A 26644-nucleotide genomic window follows, 5' to 3' on the forward strand; every position below is an offset into this window, starting at 1 on the left:
CTGACTATTGGATTTAGCAACATCGTGTCCTTGATAAAAGTAGTTTTAATAGAGTCGGAGGCAAAGAGCTGGTTGGAGTAGATTCAAGAAAGAGTGGGAGGAGAAAAATTGGAGACAGTGAAGACAGCTCATTCTTCCAAGGAATTTTTCCAAACAGAGAAGGAGATTGTGTGCTGGCCAGTGGAGGGGAAGCTTTTAGTTTGTTGGGTCGTAAGTTTGTTTGTTTACTAACTCCTCCTCCCAAACAGAAATTTACAGAAAAAGATTATTACTGAAGGCTGTATTTGAGCTGCTAGGAATCCTCATTTATTAAACTGCTAGTAAGAATGTATTTTAAAAACTGTAAAACATGATAGAAAACTTATTATTCATGAAAGAGCCTTCATATCATCTTTTAAATTCTGAAGTGAAATGCAGCTACAGGAAAGAAGAGGCAAGGTGTTTAAAGGGAGATGGCTGGGCACGGTGGCTCACGCCTGTAATCCCAGCACTTTGGAAGGCCAAGGCAGGCAGATCACTTGAGGTCAGGAGTTCAAGACCAGCGTGGCCAACGTGGTGAAACTCCATCTCTACTAAAAATACAAAAATTAGCCAGGCATGGTGGCGGGCGCCTGTAATCCCAGCTACTCAGGAGACTGAGGCAAGAGAATCTCTTGAACCCAGGAGGTGGAGGTTGCAGTGAGCCAAGATCATGCCACTGCACTCCAGCCTGGGCAACAGAGTGAGACCGCATCCATCTGTCTATCTATCTATCTATCTATCTATCTATCTATCTATCTATGTATCTGTCTATATCTGTCTATCTATTGATAAAGGGAGAAGATGAGAAACTAGACATCAGTCAATTTTGTCACAGACAAGCTCTGTGACCTTGGAGAAGTTACTTAGCCACACTGAAGTACAGTTTTCTCATCTGTTGAGTGGAGGTAATGCCTATTTTGCAGACTGTTTTGAAAGTCAAAAGAGTTAATGTTTATGAAGGCACTTTCTCAAGTGTAAAGTAGACACATACTGTCCATGAGAGAAGATAATCTTGTAAAAATGACGTCACAGAGACTTTTATTCCTCTTTGAAGACTTTTATCTCATTTGTAAAATGAAGGCGCTAGACTAGATGTCATGGTTATAAAATATGTGTGTGTGCGGGTGTATATTAAAGTGCATGTAGGTGTAGTTTTCTGATAAATTACTTGCTCCAGGTGACTTATAAATCCTTTTTCTTACCAAGCCTGTGATAAATCTAACCCTGTTTGAGATTTGAAGACAAATCCTGAAAGAGATTAAGGCCTGCCTCTAAATGAAATTCGCAGAGTCTTACTGATTTTTTGCTTATGTTTACAGCATAAACCCGAAATAAAAGGAAACATGAGTGGAAATTTCACCTATGTCATTGACAAGTTAATTCCAAACACGAACTACTGTGTATCTGTTTATTTTGAGCACAGTGATGAGCAGGCAGTAATAAAGTCTCCCTTAAAATGCACCCTCCTTCCACCTGGCCAGGAATCAGGTATGTTCATTTTTTTAAATTCATGTTTTGAGTATTCATGCTTTTACTCTGAGGGCAAGCCTATTTAAAGAAAAGAATCTGAAAAGAATTCATAGAGCACTAAAGGTCTTTCTTCCAATAAACACCTCACAGAGATGTTTTCTGTTGGTTCGTGTGTACGATCTGGTAGAGTCACTTTTATGTTGTCGTACCAAAAAACAATCAGATACTACTCGATGAGATCAGAAATCTTGAAATGGAAACGCTTTTATTTCAGGAAGTCAGGATTAAATTCAGCTCTGTGTGCCCTTTGTGTGGCCATTGCTGAAGCCAAATGCCAGAAGAGGTGGAGTTGCTTGAGACAGTGGTATACAGTGGCATTAAGGGGTGAAAAGGTGGAAGCAGCGAGGTTGGGTGCAGATCATGGATGTGATCTGGCATCAGCTCTCGCTCATAGATGAAAGAGACCCTTGCCAGGGTGTACGACAAAATCACTGATGAAGGCTGAACACCTTTCTGTTACACAGACATCAGAACAGTAAACAGTGTGATCCCAAACCTTCTTCCCCTTTGGAGTGAGAACAATCAAGCCTCGGAACTCCCTGCTGATTGTTTTCTCAGGAAGTAGGCAAGTTTCCACCTGTTTTACCAAAAGTGAGAAGCTATGCAAGTCTCCCTCAAAGAAGCCCTTCTAAATGTCCCAACCGCAATGTTAGGGGAAAGAGGTCCCAATCCATACTGCAAGAGAGGGTTCTTGGATCTTGCGCAAGAAAGAATTCAGGGCGAGTCCATAAAGTGAAAGCAAGTTTATTAGGAAAGTAAAGGAGTAAAGAATGACTACTCTATAGACAGAGCAGCCCCGAGGGCTGCTGGTTGCCCATTTTTATGATTATTTCTTGATGATATGCTAAACAAGGGGTGGATTATTCATGCATCCCCTTTTTAGACCATGTAGGGTGACTTCCTGACATTGCCATGGCATTTGTAAACTCATGGTGCTGGTGAGAGTGTAGCAATGAGGATGACCATCTTGGTTTTGGTGGGTTTTGGCCGGCTTTACTGCAATCTGTTTGATCAGCAAGGTCTTTACCAACGTTATCTTGTGCCAACCCCCTATCTCATCCTGTAAGTTACAATGCCTTAACTGTCTGGGAATGCAGCCCAATAGGTCCCAGCCTCATTTTACCCAGCTCAAGATGGAGTTGCTCTGGCTCAAATGCCTCTGACACCAATGGAAGAATCTTTAATGTTCTGATTTACCAGAATAAAAATAAGGTAGGATCTATAAAGAAATTACTTTAGTTGTAAACCAAAATAAAATTCTAAGCCCCCCAACCAACTGAATGGATCCCTCCTCTTAGCCAAGGGCCGAGTAAAGTAAAGTAAACCTGAAACACTAGTTCAGGCCATGATGGGAATGAGTGTCCAGACATGCCTCACTGGACCTTCCTACCTTTGGAATTCAGGCACAGCTGGCCAGCACTAATATTAAAACAGAAACCTTAAGACTGACAGAAAGATGCTTTGTAGCACTAATACCAGCATGATGGATAGCAGGCCCTAAAAGAAACCAAAGTATTTTACCCCAAAATACATTTCTTTGACATATTTTTAAATGGCCCTGCAAAGCTGTCTCTTGCAGGGAAAATCTGCTTTCTATAAAGAACCTCCTTCCCAGTCCAGGTCTTCTTCCTGATCCAAGAGAGAATTCACTAAGAGTCTGGCACTTTTTTAAGTCCAGTAAGAAACATTTACAATCTATTCTCTCTGAAGCCTGCTACCAGAGGCTTCATCTGCGTAATAGGAACCGTGGCCTCCACAACCCTTTGTCTTAACCCAGATGCTTCCTTTTATTAATTCCAAGTTTTTAATCAGAAAATCTTTGAATCTACCTATGACCTGGAAGCCCCCCCACTTCAAGTTGTCCCACCTTTCCAGATTGAACCAGTGTACATCTTAACATGCATTGATTGATGCCTTATGTCTCCCTAAAATGTATAAAACCAAGCTGCACCCTGACCAAGGGTTCTCGGGATCTCGTGAGGCTGTGTCATGGGCCATTGGTCACTCATATTTGGCTCAGACTGAATCTCTTCAAGTATGTTACTGACTTTGGCTCTTTTCATTGACAAAGTGATATGGTCACTTGTGAATGAAGTGAGCCACGGAACGTTGCCTGGCACATAACGGGGCTGTGTGTTGGCTTCACTACAGGGCAGTATGATTTGATTCTCTAGTGTTCTTCAAGACCAGGTGATGCACAGGCTGGTTCTAAAGGAAAAAATACATCAAACACCTTTAGCGTAAGTTATTTTTATGTCAGCAAATACAGGCAAACCTAAAACTGCATATAGATTCTGACTATAGCTCTTTCAAAAATATAAATCTAAAACAAATGTGCATATATTTGTGCTAACACCAGCTATCTGACACTAACTAGTTGTCCAATGATTCCATTCGTTTCTGACACTACCCAAGGTTAGCACAGACCCCACAGGTTAAAGGCTCAGTCTCACAAAACTGCCTGCCCCCACTTGAGACGCCAGCCACAAGTCCTGGGTGACAAGGTTACCTGCACTTCCATCTGACTTGGCTACAAATTCAGGAGTTCCCATGACCTCCCTTTAGGTTTTATAATTTGCTAAAATGACTCACAGAACTCAGGAAAGTGTTATGCTTATGATTACCATTTTATGATAAAGGAATTGATGGACAGCCATTGAAGAGGTGCACAGGACAAGGTCTGAAAGGGTCCCGAGTGCAGGAGCTTCTGTCCCTGGGGAGTCAGGGTGTACCACCCTCTCTGTACATTCATGTGTTCATGAATTTGGGGACTCCCCAACCCTTGGTGTTCACAGTTTGTATTGGGTTTCATTATGTATGTGTGATTGATTAAATTACTGGCTGCAGGATTGAACTCAGTCTCCAGCCCACTCCCCTCCTTGGATAGAGGTCAAATGGGGGAGCTGGAAGTTCCAACCGTCTGATCATGTGGTTAGTTTTTCTAGGGACCAGCCCTCATCCTGAAGCTATCCACACCCTGCCCCGTCACCTCACAAGCATAAACTCATATATGGCCCCTAAAGGGGGCTTGTTAACAAAAGACACTCCTATCGTTCAGGAAATTCCACAGGTTTTTGAAGCTCTGCTCCAGGAACGAGGGACAAAGACTGGATATATATGTATATTTTATTATATCATTGATCTCACATACAAGTGAAACTCTTATAGACAATAAAAACTGAAATTAGTGACCTGGCAGACAGATGGTGGTTTATTGAAACTCAGTCCTCAGTTCCAAGGTGAACGTGTTGCCGATGAGAAGGCACAAGCTCCTTGGAGGCTGATGAATTCTGGATGACTCACCTTCTCCCCTGACTCTTTTCCATTTCACCTACTAAGAAATGTTCACGTAACAACATCCTCTCAGGTCATTCCATTTTTACTTGGTGTGAACGCGTCATGTTGCACATCAAGTCAGCCCTCATTCTTTGATTATTACCCAAGACAGGTCAAGTACCGCTCTCTTTAATTATCCAAATACTGTACCTGATGTCAAATTCTTGTTTGAAACTCAGGAAGCAAATAGGTTCAGATAATGTGGCCTCTGTCACTACGTGCTTGCCATCTGACCTACCCTTAACTGGCCAAACTCAGAAACCAGACAGGTTTGGATGGTGAGGGGTCTTGGAAGGATAGCCTGAGACCAGCGTTAACATAGGCTCAGCAGTAAGCACTGCGATCCAATCCTAGGGCAGACAGATATGGGGGGATTTTAGCCCAGAGATCTGGAGAAACACCTTCCCCTTGTCAAGCCCTAAAATTAATTGTTTGGCTCTTGTATTAATATTAAGGCCCTAAGGAAAAGCTCTATTCATTCATTTGACAAATGTTTATTGGGGGCCTATTATGAGCCAGATTCTTTTCTGGATATTGAGGATTTAGCAGTGAACAAAATAGATTAAAAACTTCTCACCTTGTGGAGCTTACATTGCAGCAGGAGACAGAATAACAAGATCAACATGTAAAATAGACAGTATGTTAAGTAAGTACCCCGGAAAAAAATTACGCGGGAAAGGAGGTGAGGGGGATGTTAGGTGGAGGAGAGTGGGTTGCTATTTTTAATAGGATAGTGTCTTGATTTGCATTTGCTAGAAGCAGAGCCTGGGATGTGAATTCATATTCAAGTGTGATTTATTGGTGGGGGCATCTTAGGAGAAGGGGAAAGAGGGAACAGGTAGGGATAGGGAGAGAGAAATTAAGCAAGCATGTGGCTCTCAGCCAAGCCTAATCCCAAGGGTTTCTCTAAAGCATGAACTGTATCCTCAAGTCAGCAGCCAGTCAGTTACTGGTGATGATCTATGGCATGGCCTCCAGATAAGGCAGCCCCCTTCTGGGCAAGGGCAGTTCCTTATGTGTCTGGAGTTGGTTCCTGCCAGTGGGTTCCTGGTCTCGCTGACTTCAAGAATGGAGCCGTGGACCTTCGTGGTGAGTGTTAACAGCTCTTAAAGATAGCACAGACCCAAAGAGTGAGCAGTAGCATGGTTTATTGTGAAGAGCAAAAGGACAAAGCTTTCACACCCTGGAAAGGGACCTGAGCGGGTGGCGGCTGCTGGCTGGAGGTGGCCAGCTTTTATTCCCTTATTGTCCCTTCCCATGTTGTTTCTGTCCTATCAGAGTGGCCTTTTTTCAATCCTCCTCGTAATTGGCTACTTTTAGGATCCTGCTGATTGGTGCATTTTACAGAATGCTGATTGGTGCGTTTTACAATCCTCTTGTGAGACAGGAAAGTCCCTGATTGGTGCGTTTTACAATCCTCTTGTAAGACAAGAAAGTTCCCCAAGTCCCCACTCCACCCAGGAAGTCCAGCTGGCCTCACCTTTCACTTAGAGAAGGATCAGCTCTGAGATATATCAGCAGACACGTGCGGCAGCAGTAGTGGGTGTGCACTGACTGGAAAAGGGGACGTGGGCAGGCCACCCACAGCATCCACCACAGATGGCCAGAGATGGCCTTTCTGAGAAGGTAGCATTTGAGTAAAGACCCAAGGGAGATGTGGTAAGCAGAATAATGGCCCCCAAAGATGTCTACATCCTAATCCCAGATATGTGAACAGGCTGACCTCTATGCCGAAGGGGCTTGTGGGTGTGATGAAATTGAAGATATTGGCCGGGCGCAGTGGCTTGTGCCTGTAATTCCAGCACTTTGGGAGGCCGAGCCAGGTGAATCACCTGAGGTCAGGAGTTCGAATTCAGCCTAGCCAACGTGGTAAAACCCCATCTCTACTAAAAATACAACAATTAGCCAGGCGTGGTGGCATGTGTCTGGAGTCCCAGTTACTTGGGAGGCTGAGGCAGGAGAATCACTTGAACCCGGGAGGTGGAGGTTGCAGTGAGCCAAGATGGTACCACTGTACTCCAGCCTGGGCTACAGAGCGAGATTGTGTCTCAAAAAAAAAAAAAAAGAAGCAGGAGACTCAGAGGCAGAGAAGGAGCTCTCACAGCAGCAGCAGAGGTCAGAGAGTGAGGATGAAGGAGGGGGCCATGAGCAAAGGAATGCAAGTGGCCTCTAGAAGCTGGGAAAGGCAAAGAAATGGGTTTTCCCCTAGAGCCTCCAGAAGGAGTGCAGTCCTGCCAACATCTTGATATTTTTTATCCCAGTGAAACCCATTTTGGATTTCTGATCTCCAGAACTATTAATATAATATATTTATATTGTTTTATGACACTAACTTTGCATCATTTGTTATGGTGGCAATGGGAAACAAACACAGGGCAAGGGAGTGAGTCACGCAGACATATCAGGGGAAGGAGTTCCATATGCGGGGTTCAGCAAGTGCCAAGTCCCCGAGGCAGGATATGCCTGGCATGGCACGGCACGGCAGGAGTGAACTGAACAAGGGAAGAATAGTAACAGTTCGGGTCAGAAAGGATGGAGGAGCCTGAATGATGTAGAACTTAGAAGCCGTTGCAAGAGATGGGGGCCCTCAGAGGGTTGTGAGCAGGTTGCTCTCCATGATCTGACTTAGGATGTAAAGGGAACATCCACATGTCTTGAAGTGGGAGCCAGGTGACCCCTGGGCTGATTACTGCAGTCACCTAGGGGAGAGGCGGTCTTGCTTGTTCCAGAGAGGTAAGTACGGGAGGAACTATAAGAGACTGATGTTAGTTATCACCAATCTTTTCATGAAGTTCTTTATCCTTTCTATTAAAGATCATAGTGATCAGATATTACCAACCCCATTGCTCAGTTCGGCCCTCCGCTTGTGAGGTTTCTTATTTTTTGCTTAAAATATCTCCACAGTGAATCCAGAGACAGACAGGTTTGTCCAAGGCCAAATTTTTAAGACGCGACCTGGTCTCTCCTTCCCAAGATGGGTTGATCTGGCCCATCTTTCATGAAGAAGATAGTTAACAGCAGTAACATTCAATCACAGCTTCTCCTTTCTGAGTCAGAACATTGATGGGATTCATCTCTTTTCAAATATGAATATTTAAAAATAGCATGCATGTATAATTGTCATGACCCCAAGTGAGATTTGTATTTTTTAGATTATCATCAAGCTGAAAACAAACAAAAATTCTAAGTTCTCCTGAAGTATTCTCAGACGCATGAGAATACCCCAAATTGAGGAATATTATCCTAGCATATTAACTACAATTTACACAATTTGGTTTGGACGTAGAGTGCTTTGTAGCTGTTATATGCAAGTTGGATACATGAGTCACAATCTCTGTACTATGCCATTCCTTCACCAATGAAATCACTTTGGTTTACAGTACCCCTTTCAAGAATGTAAACGCTATACATATCAGAATTTTGTATCCTTAACGGCGTGCCTCTGTGGCTAGATCTGATTCTGGAACTGTCATTGATATGACAGTCCAATCCTTCACACTCTCTTGATGGAGGTGAGAGTGGCTTCTTGAAGCCTGTGCTATCTAACAGTGCAAGGTTTTTTACTGAACTTCTTTCTATTCATTCCTTAACCTTCTGGAAGACTTAGAGTACATAATCCATTTTGATTTCCTTTTTTCTCCCCTCTATCTATTTTTGCCTGAGGCTATAGTTCCAGGATTAATACTAATGAAGACCTTTCTGGAAGTGCAAGAGAGCCTTAGTGATACAACTACTGATTTTTCAGTCCGGTCGCGCTTCAGGAAAATAACTATGGTCAGTCAAAAAGTTGAAATTTTCCAAAAGGAATTTTGATGAGAAACTAAGGGGAACTGTTAATAGAGCAAGGCAGGTTCTGCAGAGGCCTGATTTGTGGCCCCGGCGTGGCTAAAGTCCAGCCTCAGAATGACCCAGTTGGTTGTTTTCAAGCAAACTTTCCTTCCCCACTTCTTCCTGCCCGCAGCGCATGCTAATCAGTGTAGCTACCAAACGTTTGAGATGTGTTTCATGTAACTGAGAGACCGAGCTCTTAATTCTGTTTAATTTTGATCATTTAAATTCAGCCAACTGCAGCCAGTGGCTACTCCACTGGACAGTGCAGTTATAGAATATAAACTGAAGGAAATTTTACTTTTAAAAGCTAAGTCTGTTTTATTGTTTAAAAAATGCACACTTAGATCATTCTCCAGTCTTTGGTATTTCTCAATATAAAACTGTTTTTTCAAAGCTTTGGTTTCTTGATCACCTTGTAACACCAGACCAATATACATTTATTTCCATCTGCAATTGTTGATTGCCTTTTTTGAAATAAAGTCATTTAATTTTTCATCAACAGAATCAGCAGAATCTGCCAAAATAGGAGGAATAATTACTGTGTTTTTGATGGCGTTGGTCTTGACAAGTGCCATAGTGACACTGAAATGGATTGGTTATATATGCTTAAGAAACAGCCTCCCCAAAGTCTTGGTAGGTAGTTTTTTTGGTTTTTTTTTTTTCTATCTTTGTTTTTTATTTTAACTTAAGAATTTGTATTTATATAAATATTTTCACAGAAGAAAATCTCATTTTCTATAAACACCAAAATGCTTTCTCACTCTGAGTTCTTTTCCATATCTATAAATATATATTTCGCAGGGGGTTTTTTGTTTTGTTTTGTTTTTTGTTTTTATTATACTTTTAAGTTTTAGGGTACATGTGCACAATGTGTGGGTTAGTTACATATGTATGCATGTGCAGTTGTAAGCGTATCTGTGCATTTTATGTTTTCTTTTTTTTTTTTTTTTTTGAGACAGAGTCTCACTCTGTCACCCAGGCTGGAGTACAGTGGCGTGACCTCAGCTGACTGTAACCTCTGCCTCCTAGGCTCAAGCAATTCTCGTGCCTCAGCCTCTCAAGTAGCTGGGACTACAGGCGTGTGCTACCACACCTGGCTAATTTTTGCATTTTTCGTAGAGATGGGATTTTGCTATGTTGGCCAGGCTGGTCTTGAATTCCTGACTTCAAGTGATCCACCCGCCTTGGCCTCCCAAAGTTCTGGGATTACAGGTGTGAGCCACTGCACTCAGCAATGTTTTGGGTTTTTTTTGTTTTTTTTATACTTCATCACCTATAATTTATAATGATCAGGTAGAATTTCATTATTATTAACATACCATTTTTCATTTAACCATTTCTCAACTATAGGGCATTTGGATTTCTTTTCCTTTTCTTTCTTTTCTTTGGTCATGATGAATAGTACAATAAACATTTTTATATGGATCATCTTTTTATTTTGGATTATGTCAGTGGAACATATACACAAAGTGGATTTATCCTATAAAAAGATTTAAAAAGGGCTGGGCGCAGTGGCTCATGCCTGTAATCTCAGCACTTTGGGAGGCTGAGGCGGGTGGATCATTTGAGCCCAGGAGTTTGAGACCAGCCTGGGCAATATAGGGAAACCTTGTCTTAGAGAAAATAAAAATAAATTAGCCAGGCGTCGTGGCACATGCCTGTGGTCTCAGCTACTCAGAAGGACGTGGTGAGAGAATTGCTTGAGCCCAGGAGGTGGAGGCTGCAGTGAGCTGTGATCGCGCCACTGCACTCCAGCCTCGGTTACAGAGTGAGACCCTAGCTCTAAAAATATATAAGTATCTTAAAAATATAAAGAAGCAGCCAAAGGAGAGGAAGTTAAGAGGAGTAAGTCAGAACATAGTCTGTGGCCAACAGCCTGCCTGGTTTGAAAGGCAGCTGCTCCCACTCACTAGTCACAAACCTTGAGCAAGTTTCTTAACCTCTGCACCTCATTTTCTCATCTATAAAGTGGGCATAAGAATAGTAAGCCTGGCCAGGCGCGGTGGCTCACGCCTATAAACCCAGCACTTTGGGAGGCCGAGGCGGGTAGATCACGAGGTCAAGAGTTCAAGACCAGCCTGGCCAATATGGTGAAACCCCGTCTCTACTAAAAATACAAAAATTAGCCAGGCATAGTGGCGAGTGCCTGTAATACCAGCTACTCAGGAGGCTGAGGCAGAGAATTGCTTGAACCTGGGAGGTGGCGGTTGCAGTGAGCCAAGACTGCGCTACTGCACTCCAGCCTGGGCAACAGAGCGAGACTCCGTCTCAAAAAAAAAAAAAAAAAAAGAATAGTAAGCATACCTCATAGAGCAGTTGCAAGGGAAAGGTAAATTATATATAAAGCACCAAGAGGAGTCATGCCCAGCATATAGTAAGCATGGTGTAACTGTTAGCTGTTATTATTGCTGTTATCATCATCATCTGCATCATTCAGTCAATCTCATTAAGTTTATTTTTTATTTTTTTAGAGGCAAGGTCTCGCTAAGGGCTGGAGTGCAGTGGCTATTCACAGGTGCGGTCATAATGCACTACAGTCTGAAACTCCTGAGCTCAAACAGTCGTCCTGCCTAAGCTTCCCCAGTAGCTGGGATTACAAGCGTGCATCCCTGTGCCCCAATGATTAAGTTTTATTATGTAAAAAATAAAGAGCAAACAGTCACAGCTGATATGGACTCTCTTCTTTTTTTTTTTTTTTTTTAAGAATTTTCATAACTTTTTAGCCTGGCCATTTCTTAACCTGCCACCGTTGGAAGCCATGGATATGGTGGAGGTCATTTACATCAACAGAAAGAAGAAAGTGTGGGATTATAATTATGATGATGAGAGTGACAGCGATACTGAGGCAGCAGCGCCCAGGACAAGTGGCGGTGGCTATACCATGCATGGACTGACTGTCAGGCCTCTGGGTCAGGCCTCTGCCACCTCTACAGAATCCCAGTTTCTAGATCCAGAGTCCGAGGAGGAGCCTGACCTGCCTGAGGTTGACGTGGAGCTCCCCATGACGCCAAAGGGCAGCCCTCAGCGCTTGGAACTCTTGATTGGGCCCTGTGAGAGGAGAGAGAGTCCACTCCAGGACCCTTTTCCGGAAGAGGACTACAGCTCCACTGAGGGGTCTGGGGGCAGAATTACCTTCAATGTGGATTTAAACTCTGTGTTTTTGAGGGTTCTTGATGATGAGGACAGTGACGACTTAGAAGAAGCCCCTCTGATGATATCGTCTCATCCAGAAGAGATGGTTGACCCAGAGGGTCCTGACAATGTGCAATCAAGCCATTTGCTGGCCAGCGGGGAAGGGACACAGCCAACCTTTCCCAGCCCCTCTTCAGAGGACCTGTGGTCTGAAGATGCTCCATCTGATCAAAGTGACACTTCTGAGTCAGATGTTGACCTTGGGGATGGTTATATAATGAGATGACTCCAAAACTATCAAATGAACTTGGACAGACAAGCACCTACAGGGTTCTCTGTCCTTGCATCCTAACTTGCTGCCTTATCGTCTGCAAGTGTTCTCCGAGGGAAGGAGTAGGAAACTGTAGAGTGTTCCGTTCTTCCAGGTGATATCACCTATGCACATTCCCAGTAGGGGGACCATAGTATCATTCAGTGCATTGTTTACATATTCAAAGTGATGCACTTTGAAGGAAGCACGTATGCACCTTTCCTTTACACTAAATGCACTTAGGATGTTTCTGCATCATGTTTACCAGGGAGCAGGGTTCCCTGTGGTTTCAGAGGTGGTCCAGGACCCTATGATATTTCTTTTTTCTTTTTTTTTTTTCTTTTTTTTTGAGACAGAGTCTGGTTCTGTTGCCCAAGCTGGAGCGCAATGGTGTGATCTTGGCTCACTGCAACGTCCGCCTCCCAGGTTCAAGTGATTCTCCTGCCTCAGCCTCCCTCGCAAGTAGCTGGGATTACAGGCGTCTGCCACCATGCCCAGCAAATTTTTGTATTTTTAGTAGAGACAGGATTTTACCATGTTGGCCAGGCTGGTCTCAAACTCCTGACCTCAAGTGATCCGCCCTCCTCAGCCTCGCAAAGTGCTGGGATTACAGGGGTGAGCTGCTGTGCCTGGCTGGCCCTGTGATATTTCTGTGAAATAAATTGTGCCGGGGGGGGAGCAGGGAAAGAAAAGGAAAATAGTAGCAAGAGCTGCAAAGCAGGCAGGCAGGGAGGAGGAGAGCCAGCTGAGCAGTGGAGAGAACGGTGGCCCTGCACAAGGAAACAGGGAAGAGCCATCAAAGTTTCAGTCGGTGAGCCTTGGGCACCTCACCCATGTCACATCCTGTCTCCTGCACTTGGAATTCCACCTTGTCCAGCCCTCCCCAGTTAAAGTGGGGAAGACAAGACTCTAGGATCACGCATGTGACTAATACAGAAAGGAAACATGGCGTCGGGGAGAGGGATAAAACCTGAGTGCCGTATTTTAAGGTTAAAAAAAGCAAACACAAAGATGCTTCAGGTTCTTCAAGAGAAGTGTGGCATACAAGTTTCAGAGACCCTATTTGACAATTTTCAGAGTGCTGTCTGTGCTGATTCCGAATCGAATGTGTCAGCTGTGATTACAGTTCCTGTGAATCTAGGCCGGGTTGGGGGTTGTGGGCGGGGGAAGGGAAGTCTGACCCCCGAGCAATTGCTTCTGCCTGTAACCCCAGCACTTTGGGAGGCCTAAGCAGGCGTATCGCTTGAGGCCAGTAATTTGAGACCAGCTCGGGCAACATGGCAAATTTGTCTCTACGAAACAAAATTAGAAAAATTAACTGGGCGTAGTGGCATGTGCCTGTTGTCCCAGCTACTTGGGAGGCTGAGGTGGGAGAATGGCTTGAGCCCAGGAAGCGGAGGTTGCAGTGAGCCAAGATCACGTCACTGCACTTCAGCCTGAGTGACAGAGCCAGACCCTGTCTTTAAAAAGGGGGTTGGTGGGGAGAGGTTCTAGAATGTCATGTAGCAACCAGTTTAAGGAGTGGGACTCAGGGATCCAGCTCCCACAGTTTCCATGTGTGACCCTAGGCATTTGACTTAGCCTCTCTGAGCCTCAGGTTTTTTGTTTCTGAAATAAAAGGATTGGACTAGGTAATCTCCGAGATCCTAGGAACCCAGGAGAAAGATGAGAAAATGTACAAGAATAAACACAGGTGGAAATGCTGCAACCCTGAGAAGCTCCCAGGATGAATGAAAGGCACAGGACCCTCTTACCCCTCACCCCTCCCCACCTCAAGAGCTGGTTTCTCAAACCTTTCTCTTAGGCCCCTTCAAAGGGGGAAAACTAAAAATTATACAAGTTATAGTTCAAGGACTTTAAATAGATTATATCATTGCTCAAAAGGATAGGGCTGTGAGGAGGGAACACCTTATTTAATCTAATGAAATTCCATAGGAAAGAGACCTTTGGTATTTGAATCAATTTATCTGCCTTCTCAATGCATCTGTCATATTCTGAAAGATTCTGGGTTGATCTTTTGGGATAACCTCTATGGCTGTGAGTGTGTGTGTGTGTTTGTGTATTTTTTAAAATTTTGTATAATGGTTGGAGGTTGGTAAAAACTAATAACAGTACTTTTTTAATACAAACTTGGTGTGGTCTTCAGTTGTTTTCCATTGGAGAGCGTACGTGTGCCACAGATTGGTGCACCTGCCGGCATCTCTAGGATTGCACCAACTCCCTCTAGCTCTTCTTGGTGGCCTGCAGGGGCCTAGGGCGCATTCACTTCCCTCTGCTTGACTTTACGTGGTGTTCTGGCGTCAGACATCAGGCGATGCTTGTACGTTACCCAAGACATTGGACAGCTCCGGATTTTCCCGTCTAACCACTAATCAAGTTAAAAAGAGGAAATTAACGCTTTCTCCGTAGTCTCTGAAAGAAACTAGTTATTTGCGTAAAGATGACTTGGCTTTGTGTTGTTTATCCCTGGGGAGGAGAAGGGTAAAGAAGACCCTCAGACTGGATTTGCTGCTGAAGTGCTTTTAACTCACCTGTGCGGAGAGCGGACTTCAAGAGAGAGGGCGTGCCGGTGCTCCGAACAAAACCTGGGGAACACTGAAGGCCACCACCACCACCGTCATTCCAGCATCCACATCTCAGTCCTGGGTTGGTGTTGTAGGGCATTTATTTGACTTGACGGCGCTTTTCAAAGCTTGCGAGGATCCCTTCCTCTTCCTCGTGTGCATCTGCCAAGCCGGTGCCCCGCTCCTGGCGGGCGGACCCGGGCTGGTGGGCGGGGCCTGCAGCGGGGTAGGAGCCCGGTTGCCCTGCCCCTCCCCACTCCGCCCCGCCCCGCTCCGCTGGTTCCCGGAAGTCACCGCGGACAAGCGCTCCCGGGCGCGGGCGGGGGTCGTGTGCTTGGAGGAAGCCGCGGAACCCCCAGCGTCCGTCCATGGCGCGGAGCCTTGGGAGCTGGCTGGGTGGCTGCCTGCTGGTGTCAGGTGAGGGGTCCGCGGGTGGGGACGCGCTTGGGAACCGGGAGGCCCCGCGAGATACCACCCCGATCCCATCCCTGGGCGCCCTGCAAGTGACTTAAGAGCCATCGGGGCCTCGGGACAGAAGATGCAAACGCCACGGCCGGCTGCTGAGAGGCAACTAGGCTGCTGCTGCCGTCGATTCTGTAACAGGAGAAAGCCCCGTCCGCGCCCGAATTACAGACCGTCTGGGCCCTAAACTAAGGGGAGACTCCCGGCGTCTTTTGACTCCCTGTCCTCCTGCAGCTCTCTGCTGGCGGGCGTCTAAATAAAGTAGCTTCCCCAAAAGACCCAAGATCCCACCGTGGCTGTCATCTGCTCCTTCTGGAGACCATCGGTTCAAGTGGAGGCCCCCAGCAGCCCCCGAGTGCCCTGACAGCCCTCCCCGACCTCAGTGCCAGCCCTCCCTACAGATGTGCCTCCCATCACCCACTGCACCTCCCCTCCTTCCGGTTCAGACCTCAGCACCCTGAAATCTGGATTCTGCCCCCCAGCGCCCCAGCTCCATGGCTTCTAAACCTAAATCCATTGAAACTTTTTCTGTTCTCCTCTAAATTGACTGTCTAGGTTCCAATAACACCATGGTCACCTCCTTCCTTTCTCATCAACTCTTCCCTGGCCTTCCGGGATACCCCTCCGGTTTCCCGCCCCGTCAGGCTGTCTCTGCTTGGGACCCTCCTGCTCTGTCAGGTTTCTATGTAGCTAATTGAGATGCCCAAGGCCTCTTCTCTCCTTCCCTGGCACTGTTCCTTTGGGGGATTTCAGCCAAACCCTGGCATTAAACACGGGCTATAGGCCCATGACTCACACATTTATACCTTTCTTGGTACCATTTGGGTGATGGGTGGTGGTTTATTATAGTCTTCTACTTTTCTACTTGCATGTAGGTTTCAAATTTTCTTTTCTTTCTTCTTCCTTTTTTTTTTTTTTTTTTTTTTTTTTTTGAGACAGCGTTTTGCTCTGTTGCTGTCGCCCAGGCTGGAGTGCAGTGGCTTGATCTCGCCTCCCTGCCACCTCCGCCTCCCGGGCTCAAGCGATTTTCCTCCCTCAGCCTCCTGAGTAGCTGGAATTACAGGTGTGTGCCACTACGCCTGGCTAATTTTTGTATTTTTATTGGAGATGGGGTTTCGCCATGTTGGCCAGGCTGGTCTCGAACTGCTGACCTCAGGTGATTCACCTGCCTCGGCTTCCCAAAGAGCTGGGATTACAGGCATGAGCCACCATGCCTGGCCAGGTTTTGAATTTTCTATTAAAAGGTTTGGAAATAATTTCTGTCTCTAGCCCACATCTGTTCTTGGTGTGACCTCTGGGCTCATTCATCTGGCTGTCTCCCTGACATTCCTACTTCAGCCTTTCTCCAGTATCTCCAACCTAATGCAGCTCCAATGGGACTTGTGAGTTCCCCAGCTGAGCTCCAATCGGGGCACCAGCTGCTTAAGCCCAAAATGGACATTGACCTCAGCTTTTATGCATCAAATGTGTCAGGAAGTCTCCAGTTTGTTTTTACCTCTGGAAATATATCTGAAATCCATGTACCAACCCTACCCCCTCATACCTTTCTGCCACCACACAAATCCAAAGCTCCTTTGTCTGTCCCCATTTTACTCTTGCCCCTCCAGAAATTTCTCCTCATGGCTGTTCAAAGAAAATCTAGACTCCTCAGCACAGCCAACCTGTCTCTCTCTCCCTCCCTCACCCACGTGGCCTTTGAAGACATGGAGCCATAGAGGAGAACCAAGTGCTGGATGTGGGCTTTTTCATGGGCATCCGTTTTGAGGAAAAAGGTTGTAAATGTTTTTGTCTTATTTTCATAGCATTGGGAATGGTACCACCTCCCGAAAATGTCAGAATGAATTCTGTTAATTTCAAGAACATTCTACAGTGGGAGTCACCTGCTTTTGCCAAAGGGAACCTGACTTTCACAGCTCAGTACCTAAGGTGGGTCTGGCCTCACTATTGGCAGGAACGCACCGGAGGAGCCAGCCCTGGGCTGGTCACTGGGTTGGGCCACAGGAGGGAGTCTGACTACTGTCACCGTGTGACTGTGACAGCCCTCAGGGAGCCTCCCTGCCAGCCTTTTTCTGTCTGGGAAATTCTCATGGCCACCTTTTCTCTTTTAGGTTTTCTAGTTGTGATGGTTGATGATTTGACTGTTGATCACAGGGCTGCTGGCAGATATAGACATTTTATCATGCATACGTAGATATAATCAGCCATAGTGGTAACCTCATGCTGTGCAGATCCTAGCTTGTTTGTCACAGTTGATACATTTTAAAAGAAAAATACCACTGCTGTCATCTCCAGGTATGAGTAGTATTGCTAGAAGTCAACAATGTTGAGTGGATGCTACCCAAGAAACTGAGATATGCAAAGCAGTCAGGAAGCCCCTTGCTACCATATATCACCTGTTCCCCTCCAATGGATTATAACATCATGCCCCAGTGCCATGTGTGATGCACATAATTTGCATAATGAGTGCTCAGTTTCTCCGTGGTTCCATCCTGAAATTAAAAGTAAGACAGCTACTGACTGTTAAAAGCCCCATTCTCTGACAACAGCAGGGGCTGTGAAGGAAGAGTGTCACCCTAGACGGTCATCTCAGCGGTGATCTGAACGCCCTCTACCTCTCCTGCCTGTCAGTGTTTCCCTATGCCTGGTGAAGGAAGTCAGTGCCAGCACTCCCTTGGCAGCCTGCCACCATATGCCACATGCTGGACTGCAGGTGACACACCTTTAGGCCAGGCGCAAACAGCAGCAGGAGGCCCAAGGCTGACAAGCCAACACACCTGCTTTCTAAGTGACTCAGAAACATACGAAGATAGACAAGTCCTTCAGTGAGGTAGGAGGAAATTTGTTCCCAGGTCCAGCTGTCATTTCACAAAAATCTCCAAGGCCTGCTACATCAGAGAAGAAGTAGAAAGATGAATAAGATAGTCCTTGTCTGTGCGTTGCTGGCTTTTGTTTTTTAACTTTTAGTTCAAAATAATTCCAGACTAACAGAACATTTCAAAATTTTAAGTAGAATACAAAGAATTTCCAGATAGCCTACAATCAGATTCACCAATTTTTTTTTTTTTTTTTTAATGAGACGGAGTCTCACTCTGTCGCCCAGGCTGGAGTGCAGTGGCGCAATCTCGGCTCACTGCAACCTCTGCCTCTCAGGTTCACGCTATTCTCCTGCCTCAGCCTCCCGAGTAGTTGGAACTACAGGCGGGCAACACCACGCCCAGCTAATTTTTTGTATTTTTAGTAGAGACGGGGTTTCACCGTGTTAGCCAGGATGGTCTCCACCTCCTGACCTCATGATCCACCCGCCTCGGCTTCCCGAAGTGCTGGGATTACAGGCGTGAGCCACCACGCCCGGCCCAGATTCACCAATTTTTAATGTTGGTCACATTCTCTCCCTTCCTCTTTCTCTCTCATGCCCTTTGTGCTGTAATATTTCACTGTGTATTTCACAAGAACAAGGATAATCTCTTACATCACATGGTACAGTGAGAAGCTCAGGAACTTTTACATTCATACAATACTTGTATCTAATTTACAGTCCATAGTCCAGTACTGTCAGCTGTCCCAAGGATTAAAGGAGGGCATATTCTATAATTGATTTTTTTCCAGATGTGCATTTTCTAGTACTGATTGGCTTTATCATTTGCTTTCTGTGCTTTCTCTACTCAGTCTGAATAGCCACAGAAATTTTACTGTGGAAAATTAACTTTCTTCTCTGTCTGTCTGTCTCCCCTGTAGTTTATGTTTTTCTTGTTCTGTGCCGTGCTTTTGGGTTTGTTTGGTTTTTTTCTTTTTCTTTTTTTTTTTTTTTTTTTTTTTGAGATGGAGTCTCGCTCTGTCGCCCAGGCTGGAGTGCAGTGGCGCGATCTCAGCTCACTGCAGCCTCCGCCTCCCGGGTTCACTCCATTCTCCTGCCTCAGCCTCCCGAGTAGCTGGGACTACAGGCGCCCGCCACCATGCCCAGCTAATTTTTTGTATTTTTTAGCAGAGACGCTGTTTCACCGTGTTAGCCAGGATGGTCTTGATCTCCTGACCTCGTGATCTGCCTGCCTCGGCTTCCCAAAGTGTTGGGATTACAGGCGTGAGCCACCGCGCCCGGCCTTTTTTTTTTTTTCTTTGAGACAGGGTCTCACTCTGTCACCAAGGCTGGAGTGCAGTGGCACGACCTCTGCTCACTGCAGCCTCCACCTCCTGGGTTCAAGCGATTCTCCTGCCTCAGCCTCCTGAGTAGCTGGGACTACAGGCACATGCCACCATGCCCAACTGATTATTGTACTTCTAGTAGAGAGGGGGTTTCGCCATGTTGGTCAAGCTGGTCTTGAACTCCTGGCCTCAAGTGATCCACCTGCCTCAGTCTCCCAAAGTGCTGGGATTACAGGTGTGAGCCACCACACCCAGCCCATGCCATGCTTTTTTGCCATTATAGTCGAGGCACTTGGCTTTGCATGTTTATCTTTTATGTTAGCGATCCCAATGACTTCCTGAAGTGACTTCATGAGGGTATCCACACCCAGGTTCTAGGTCTCCCCCGTGTGGAACTACAGAGTGAGTATGGCATGTGCTGGAGAAAACAAAATATGTGCTGGGAGTGTCCTTGGGGAAGATACTTGATCCCTAAAGATGTGATTGCCCTCATGTGGCTCTACAAAAGAGTTGTTTAGAGTTTAGCATCAGCAATTGCACAGCACAACCTCTCTGTTGTTTGAGTGCATTGGGGCAGGGTGGCCAGAGCAGGGGGCACTTCAGAGGATGTACTGGTGATTTTAATATAAAAACATCCAAAACAATTAGATGTAAATATGAGGAATGGGTCATATTACCTATTTAATGCGGGGGGAAATATTTGTACATGCAATAAAAATAACCTAGTGAAGGCCAGGCGCGGTGGCTCACGCCCGTAATCCCAGCACTTTGGGAGGCCAAGGTGGGTGGATCACCTGAGGTCAGGAGTTCAAGACCAGCCTTACCAACATGGCAAAACCCCATCTCTACTAAAAATACAAAATTAGCCGGGCATGGTGGTGCATACCTGTAGTCCCAGCTACTCGGAAGGCTGAGGCAGGAGAATCACTTGAACCCAGGAGGCAGAGGTTGCAGCAAGCCGAGATTGCGCCATTGCAGTCCAGCCTGGATGACAGAGTGAGACTCCATCTCAAAAAAAAACAACAACAACAACAAAAAAAACCTAGTGAAAAAGAAGTTATTGCAAAACAACTTTTGAAATACTGCACATGCTGGACAATTGATGCATTCGTTTAAAAGAAGGAAATGGGCCAGTAATCCCAGTACTTTGGGGGGCCAAGGTAGGATAACCATTTGAGGCCAGGAGTTCAAGACCAGCCTGGGCAACATAGCAGCCCCTTGTCTCTACAATTTTTTCTTTTTTTAATTAGCTGGACTTGAGTTGGAAAGAAGGAAGGTGGAAGGGAAGAAAGAAGGGAAGGAGGAAAAAAAATATGGCCACATGTAAGAAAACCCCCTTAATGAAATGACCACTAGATTTTCCAAATGATGAGATGTTAAGCAGCCGTGAAGAAATGACTGATTGACAAATATCTGTGGTATATTAAGTGAAAAAATAGCATGATCCCAATGATCTCTATCTACTTTTTGCAAGGGATTTTTCTAGGTATCACTAAGAATGCTGTGAGGTGTGATGTGCTACCTTAGACTATGAAGTCAAACAGATCTGAGTTCAGTTGGGCAGATTTCTTAGGCTCTCCACGCCTGACCCCTGTGTACTTAATAAATGTTGGCTGTTGTTATTTTTATCAGCATCACTTTCATCATCACTTCTGGGAGCAACCAAATTGGTTTTGGCACCAGAAGATGCCTTGGGGGACCAATCCAATAGCTCCTTACTTTTTTATTTTATTTTATAAATTTTTAAATTAAATTTAATTTTTTGAGACAGTCTCACTCTGTTGCCCAGGCTGGAGTGCAGTGGTGCAATCACGTCTCACTGCATCCTCCACCTCCAAGGCTCAAGCAAGCTTCCCTCCTTAGCCTACTGAGTAGCTAGGACTACAGGCGCATACCACCATACCCAAATAATTTTTTCATTTTTTATAGAAACAAGGACTCACCACGTTGTCCAGGTTGTTCTCAAACTCCTGGGCTCAAGTGATCCTCTGCCTCGGCCTCCCAGAGTGCTGGGATTATAGGCGTGAGCCACTGAGCCGGGCCAGCTCCTCACTTTTTGCAGGATGAGAGCCTGGGCTTCCTTTGATCACGTGGAGGCAATTACACCTCCTTGGCTGTTGCGAGCTTAGATTCAGGAGATTGTATTTCCCTAGCATCCAACAGGCATGTCCAAATGTCATCTCTTTTCTTCCACTTCACTTTCTGTCATGTTCCCTTTGGCGGTTGCTGTCGGGGCTGGTGTTCTGACTGAGACTGATGAATTGTTTTATAATTTTTCCAGAGTAATTGCAATGATAGTCATTTATAGGACAGGACAGTCACGGGTCACTTAACAACTGGGGTACATTCTGAGAAATGCATCATTAGACAGTTTTGCTGTGTGAACGTCATACAGTGTACTTGCACAAACCTATATGGTGTAGCCTCGTATACACCTAGGCTATGTGGTTTAGCCTATTGCCCCAGGCTGTAAACCTGTACAGCATGTTACTGTACTGAGTCCTGTAGGCAATCGTAACACAATGGTATTTGTATATAGGCATATCACAGAGATAAGGTAGTTTTGGTTCCAGACTACCACAATAAAGCTAAAACCACAATAGTGAGTCACATGAATTTTTTTGTTTCCCAGTGCATCTAAAAATTATGTTTATACTGTAGTCCATTAAGTGTGTGATAGCATTATGTCTAAAAAAATGTGCACAGCTTAATTTTAAAATACTTAATGAAAAATGCTAGCAATCATCAGAGCCTTCAGCAAGTCATAATCCTTTTGCAAGTGGAGCATCTTGCCTTGATATGGATGGCTGCTGACTGATGAGGGTAGTGGTTGCTGAGTTGCAGTAACTGTGGCAGTTTCTTGAAATAAGATGACAATGAAGTCTGCTGCATCAATTAACTCTTCCTTTCACGACAGATTTCTCTGTAGTGTGAGATGCTGTTTGGTAGCATTTTACTCACAGAAGAACTTCTTTCAAAATTGGAATCCTTTCAAACCCTGCTATCAACTAAGTTTATGTAATATTCTAAATTCTTTGTTGTCATTTCAACAATGTTCATAGCATCTTCGCCAGGAATAAATTCCATCTCAAGAAACCACTTTCTTTGCTCACTCTTTAGAAACAACTCTTCATCTGTTCAACTTTTATCATGAGATTGGAGCAATTCAGTCACATCTTCAGGTTCTGCTTCTAATTCTAGTTATCTTGCTGTTTTCACCACATCTGCAGTTACTTCCTCCACTGAAGTCTTGAACCCCTTAAAGTAATCTATGAGGGTTGGAATCAGCTTCTTCCAAACCCCTGTTAATGTTATATTTTGACCTCCTCCTATGAATCACCAATGTTCTTAATGGCATTTTTGAATGGTGAATCCTTTCTGGGAGGTTTTCAATTTACCTTACCCAGATCCATCAGAGAAATCACTATCTATGGCAGCTATAACTTTACAAAATATATTTCTTTATTTTATTTTATTTCATTTTATTTTATTTTTTAAGATGGAGTCTCACTCTGTTGCCCAGGCTGAAGTGCAGTGGCATGATCTCGGATCACTGCTGCTTCCACCTCCCAGGTTCAAGTGATTCTCCTGCCTCAGCCTCCCAAGTAGTGACACCACACCAGGCTAATTTTTGTATTTTTTTTTAGTAAAGTCAGGGTTTCGCCATGTTGGCCAGGCTGGTCTCGAACTCCTGCCTTAAGTGATTTGCCCACCTTGGCCTCCCAAAGTGCTCAGATTACAGGCATGAGCCACTGTGCCTGGCTTCAAAATATATTTCTTAAATAATAAGATTTGAAAGTCGAAATAGCTCCTTGACCCATGGGCTGCAAAATGGATGTTGTGTTAGCAGGCATGAAAACAGCATTAATTTCCTTTTAAATCTCCATCAGAGCTCTTGGGGAACCAGGTACATTGTCAATGAGAGGTAATATTTTGAGAGAAAACTTTTTATCCTGAGTGGTAGGTCTTAATACTGGGCTTAAAATATTCAGTAAACCATGCTGTAAACAGATGTGCCGTCCTCCAGGCTTTGTTGTTCCATTTGTAGAGCACAGGCAGAGTAGATTTGGCATAATTCTTAAGAGCTCTCGGATTTTCAAAATGGTAATCCAGTGTTGGCTTCAATTTAAAGTCACCAGCTACATTAGCCCTTAACAAGAGTCAGCCTGTTCTTTGAAGCTTTGCAGCCAGGCATTGACTTCTCCTCTGTAGCTATGAAAGTCCTAGATGACATCTTAATAAAAGGTTGTTCCATCTACATTAAAAATCTGTTGTTTAGAGTAGCCACCTTCATCATTTTAGCTAGATCTTCTGGATAACTTGCTGCAGCTTCTACATCAGCACTTGCTGCGTCACCTTGCACTTTTATGTTATGGAGATGGCTTCCGTCCTTAAACCTTATGAACCAACCTCTGCTAACTTCCAATTTTTCTTTTTTTTTTGTTGTTTTTTTTGTTTTTTTTGAGATGGAGTCTCGCTCTGTTGCCCAAGCTGGAATACAGTGACACAATCTCAGCTCACTACAACCTCTGCCTCCTGGGTTCAAGTGATTCTCCTGCCTCAGCCTCCTGAGTGGCTGAGATTACAGGTGCATGCCACCACGCCGGCTAATTTTTTTGTATTTTCAGTAGAGATGGGGTTTCACCATGTTGGTCAGGCTGGTCTCGAACTCCTGACCTGATGATCCACCCGCCTCGGCCTCACAAAGTGCTGGGATTACAGGCGTGAGCCACCGCACCCAGCCCCAACTTTTCTTCTGCAGCTTCCTCACCTCTTTAAGCCTTCACAGAATTGGAGTGTTAGAGTCTTGCTGTGGATTAGACTTTGGCTTAAGGGAATGGTGTGGCTGGTTTGATCTTCTATCCAGACCACTGAGACTTTCTCCATATTATCAATAAGGCTGTTTTGCTTTCTTATCATTAATGTGTTCACTGGAGTAGCACTTTAAATTTCCTTCAACAACTTTTCCTTTGCATTCACAACTTGGCTAACAGTTTGGCCCAAGAGGCCTGTTGTGGCCTGCAATATGCCGTCCTCACTAAGCTTAATCATTTGCAGCTTTTGGAATAGGGAGGCCCAAGGAGAAGGAGAGAGGCAGGGGAGTGGCCATTGGGTAGAGAAGTCAGAACACTCACATCTATTGATTAATTTCACTGTCTTATATAGGTGTGGTTCATGGTGCCCCAAAACAATTACAACAGTAACATCAAAGATCACTGATCACAGATCACCATAACACATATAATTGTGATGAAAAGGTTTGAAATATTGTGAGAATTACCAAAATGTGACCTAAAGACATGAAGTGAGCATGTGCTGCTGGAAAAATGGCACCTATAGGTTTGCTCAAGGCAGGGTTGCCACAGACCTTCGATTTGTAAAATGCAATATTTGTGAAGTACAATAAAGCAAATCACAATAAAACGAGCTATGTGTACATCTAAATGTATTTAAACACAGAAAAGGTACAGTAAAAATACAGTATTTATCTTAGGGCACCACTGTTGTACATGTGGTCTGTCGTCTACCAAAATGTCATTATGCGGCGCATGACTTTATTGAAAATCATTGTAATATCTTTATTTTAGTAAATCTTTGTAAATCAATGTCTCATAAATCACGTGCCCCTGCTTTCAAAAATAGATAATCAAGGAAGGACGCTTTCTCGGTCAAGTATGCTGAATACTCAGCCCCTTGGAGAGGCACGTAGTCATTAAGATGTTCAAGTCTCTGAGAAGTTCTGTTTCGAAGACGCCTATTTCTATGTTTAACACAGTTTCCACTCCCGCCCCGCTGCCTCCAAATTAAGTACCAGTCAGCCTCAGGGAGACTGAAGCTAGAATTCTCCTGATTGACCTATCTTTTTGATTGTGTAGTTATAGGATATTCCAAGATAAATGCATGAGTACTACCTTGACGGAATGTGATTTCTCAAGTCTTTCCAAGTACGGTGACCACACCTTGAGAGTCAGGGCTGAATTTGCAGATGAGCATTCAGACTGGGTAAACATCACCTTCTGTCCTGTGGATGACAGTAAGCCATTTTGTTTTCCCTTTTTTTGTAATGTCATCATCTTGCCTTGTTTTTTTCCACATTGGTTGGTCCATCAACAAGAATTCTTTGAGGGCCCACAAATGGATGGCCTTGCACAAGGAGCTTAAGGAATATAATAAAGAGAGTTGTATCCCTAAAGAAATTCATGGGAGAGACAGAAAAAGATAGGCATATTATCAATGCAACAATTAAATATAAATCTAACACCTTCAGTGCCTCAAGGATGTGACTATGTTGGGGCCTGTGCTGTTAAGGAGAAGTTCTGGAAGGATTCTTGTGGTGAATTTTCTGGGAGAAAATCAGTATGGAATTATGACTTAAACAAAGAAATATAACGTGATAGGCAAAAGAATGAAGGCAGGTGTAGAGATGGAAAATCTGATGCAGACAGCCAGCTTGCCCACAGCGAAGGACAGAGGGAGGGATAGGGCTGATGGCAGGTGGGTTGGGTCAGACTGGTTGGTCAGCATCAAAAATTGTTCCCAGGTTGGGCAGAGATTGCAGTGAGCCGAGATCACGCCACTGCACTCCAACCTGGGCAATAGAGCGAGACTTGGTCTCAAAAAAAAAAAAAAAAAAAAATATATATATATATATATATATATATATATATATATATATATATATATATGTTGTTCCCAGGTTAGATTTGGAGGGTCATGGTGACCACCAGAGTCCCCTAAATATGAGATGAGCATATTTAGAATATCAGGAGTTGAAAACTAATTAAACCATATATTAGCAATTGAGAGAGTAAAGAAGATTAGAGGTTAAAAGAACCTGATTCACAAAATTCACATACAGCCCTTCAAAACTCACATAGAGAAAAGCACTAAAAGAATCGTCTCTGGCTAGGCATGGTGGCTCACGTCTATAATCCCAACACTTTGGGAAGCTGAGGTGGTGGGTCACTTGAGCCCAGGAATTTTCTTCTTTTCTTTTTTTTTTTTTTTTTTTTTGAGACGAAGTCTCACTCTGACACCCAGGCTGAAGTGCAGTGGCTGATGTCAGATCACTGCAAACTGCCTCCAGGGTTCAAGTGATTCTCGTGCCTCAGCCTCCTGAGTAGCTGGAACTTCAAGTGCCTGCCACCATGCCCAGCTAAATTTTTCTGTATTTTTAGTAGAGACAGGGTGTCACCATGTTGGCCAGGCTGGTCTTAAACTCCTGACCTTAAGTGATCCAACTGCCTCAGCCTCCCAAAGTGCTGGGATTACAGACGTGAACCACCATGCTTGTCCTTGAGCCCAGGAATTTAAGACC

General features: G+C 44.6%; 2 protein-coding genes and 1 long non-coding RNA gene across 11 annotated transcripts in view; 2 read left to right on the forward strand and 1 right to left on the reverse strand.

Moving 5' to 3' along the window:
• The window catches only part of IFNAR2 (interferon alpha and beta receptor subunit 2), a 35629-nt gene extending 21340 nt beyond the window's left edge, over positions 1–14289 (forward strand). For 2 of the 4 annotated variants that reach the window (XM_054468285.2, XM_054468286.2), the window contains exons 7-9: positions 1341–1509; positions 9221–9351; positions 11423–14289. In XM_054468285.2, coding sequence (XP_054324260.2) covers positions 1341–1509; positions 9221–9351; positions 11423–12136 — 1014 coding nt within the window. In that variant the 3' untranslated portion in view covers positions 12137–14289. Of the gene's footprint in view, positions 1–1340; positions 1510–9220; positions 9352–11189; positions 11388–11422 lie in introns of those variants that run through there. The other 2 variants (XM_054468288.2, XM_063659819.1) reach the window with 1 other exon arrangement.
• LOC134738972 (uncharacterized) lies at positions 13198–14887 on the reverse strand. The gene is made up of 2 exons (XR_010125278.1): positions 14692–14887; positions 13198–14528 (listed from the first exon to the last, which is right to left on the reverse strand). It is a non-coding gene; the product is annotated as an uncharacterized LOC134738972 (long non-coding RNA).
• An 81-nt stretch (positions 14888–14968) lies between these two features.
• IL10RB (interleukin 10 receptor subunit beta) overlaps positions 14969–26644 on the forward strand; it is a 48165-nt gene continuing 36489 nt past the window's right edge. For 2 of the 6 annotated variants that reach the window (XR_010125276.1, XR_010125277.1), the window contains exons 1-3: positions 14969–15141; positions 16989–17112; positions 25203–25360. Coding sequence is in view for 4 of the 6 variants with exons in the window: in XM_054468289.2 (XP_054324264.1) it covers positions 16934–17112; positions 25203–25360 (337 nt within the window). In the remaining 2 variants the exon portion in view is untranslated. Of the gene's footprint in view, positions 15142–16918; positions 17113–25202; positions 25361–26644 lie in introns of those variants that run through there. The other 4 variants (XM_054468292.2, XM_054468291.2, XM_054468290.2 and 1 more) reach the window with 3 other exon arrangements.

The sequence above is a fragment of the Pongo pygmaeus genome, chromosome 22, assembly GCF_028885625.2.
Source record: "Pongo pygmaeus isolate AG05252 chromosome 22, NHGRI_mPonPyg2-v2.0_pri, whole genome shotgun sequence".
Taxonomy (NCBI): Eukaryota; Metazoa; Chordata; class Mammalia; order Primates; family Hominidae; genus Pongo; species Pongo pygmaeus.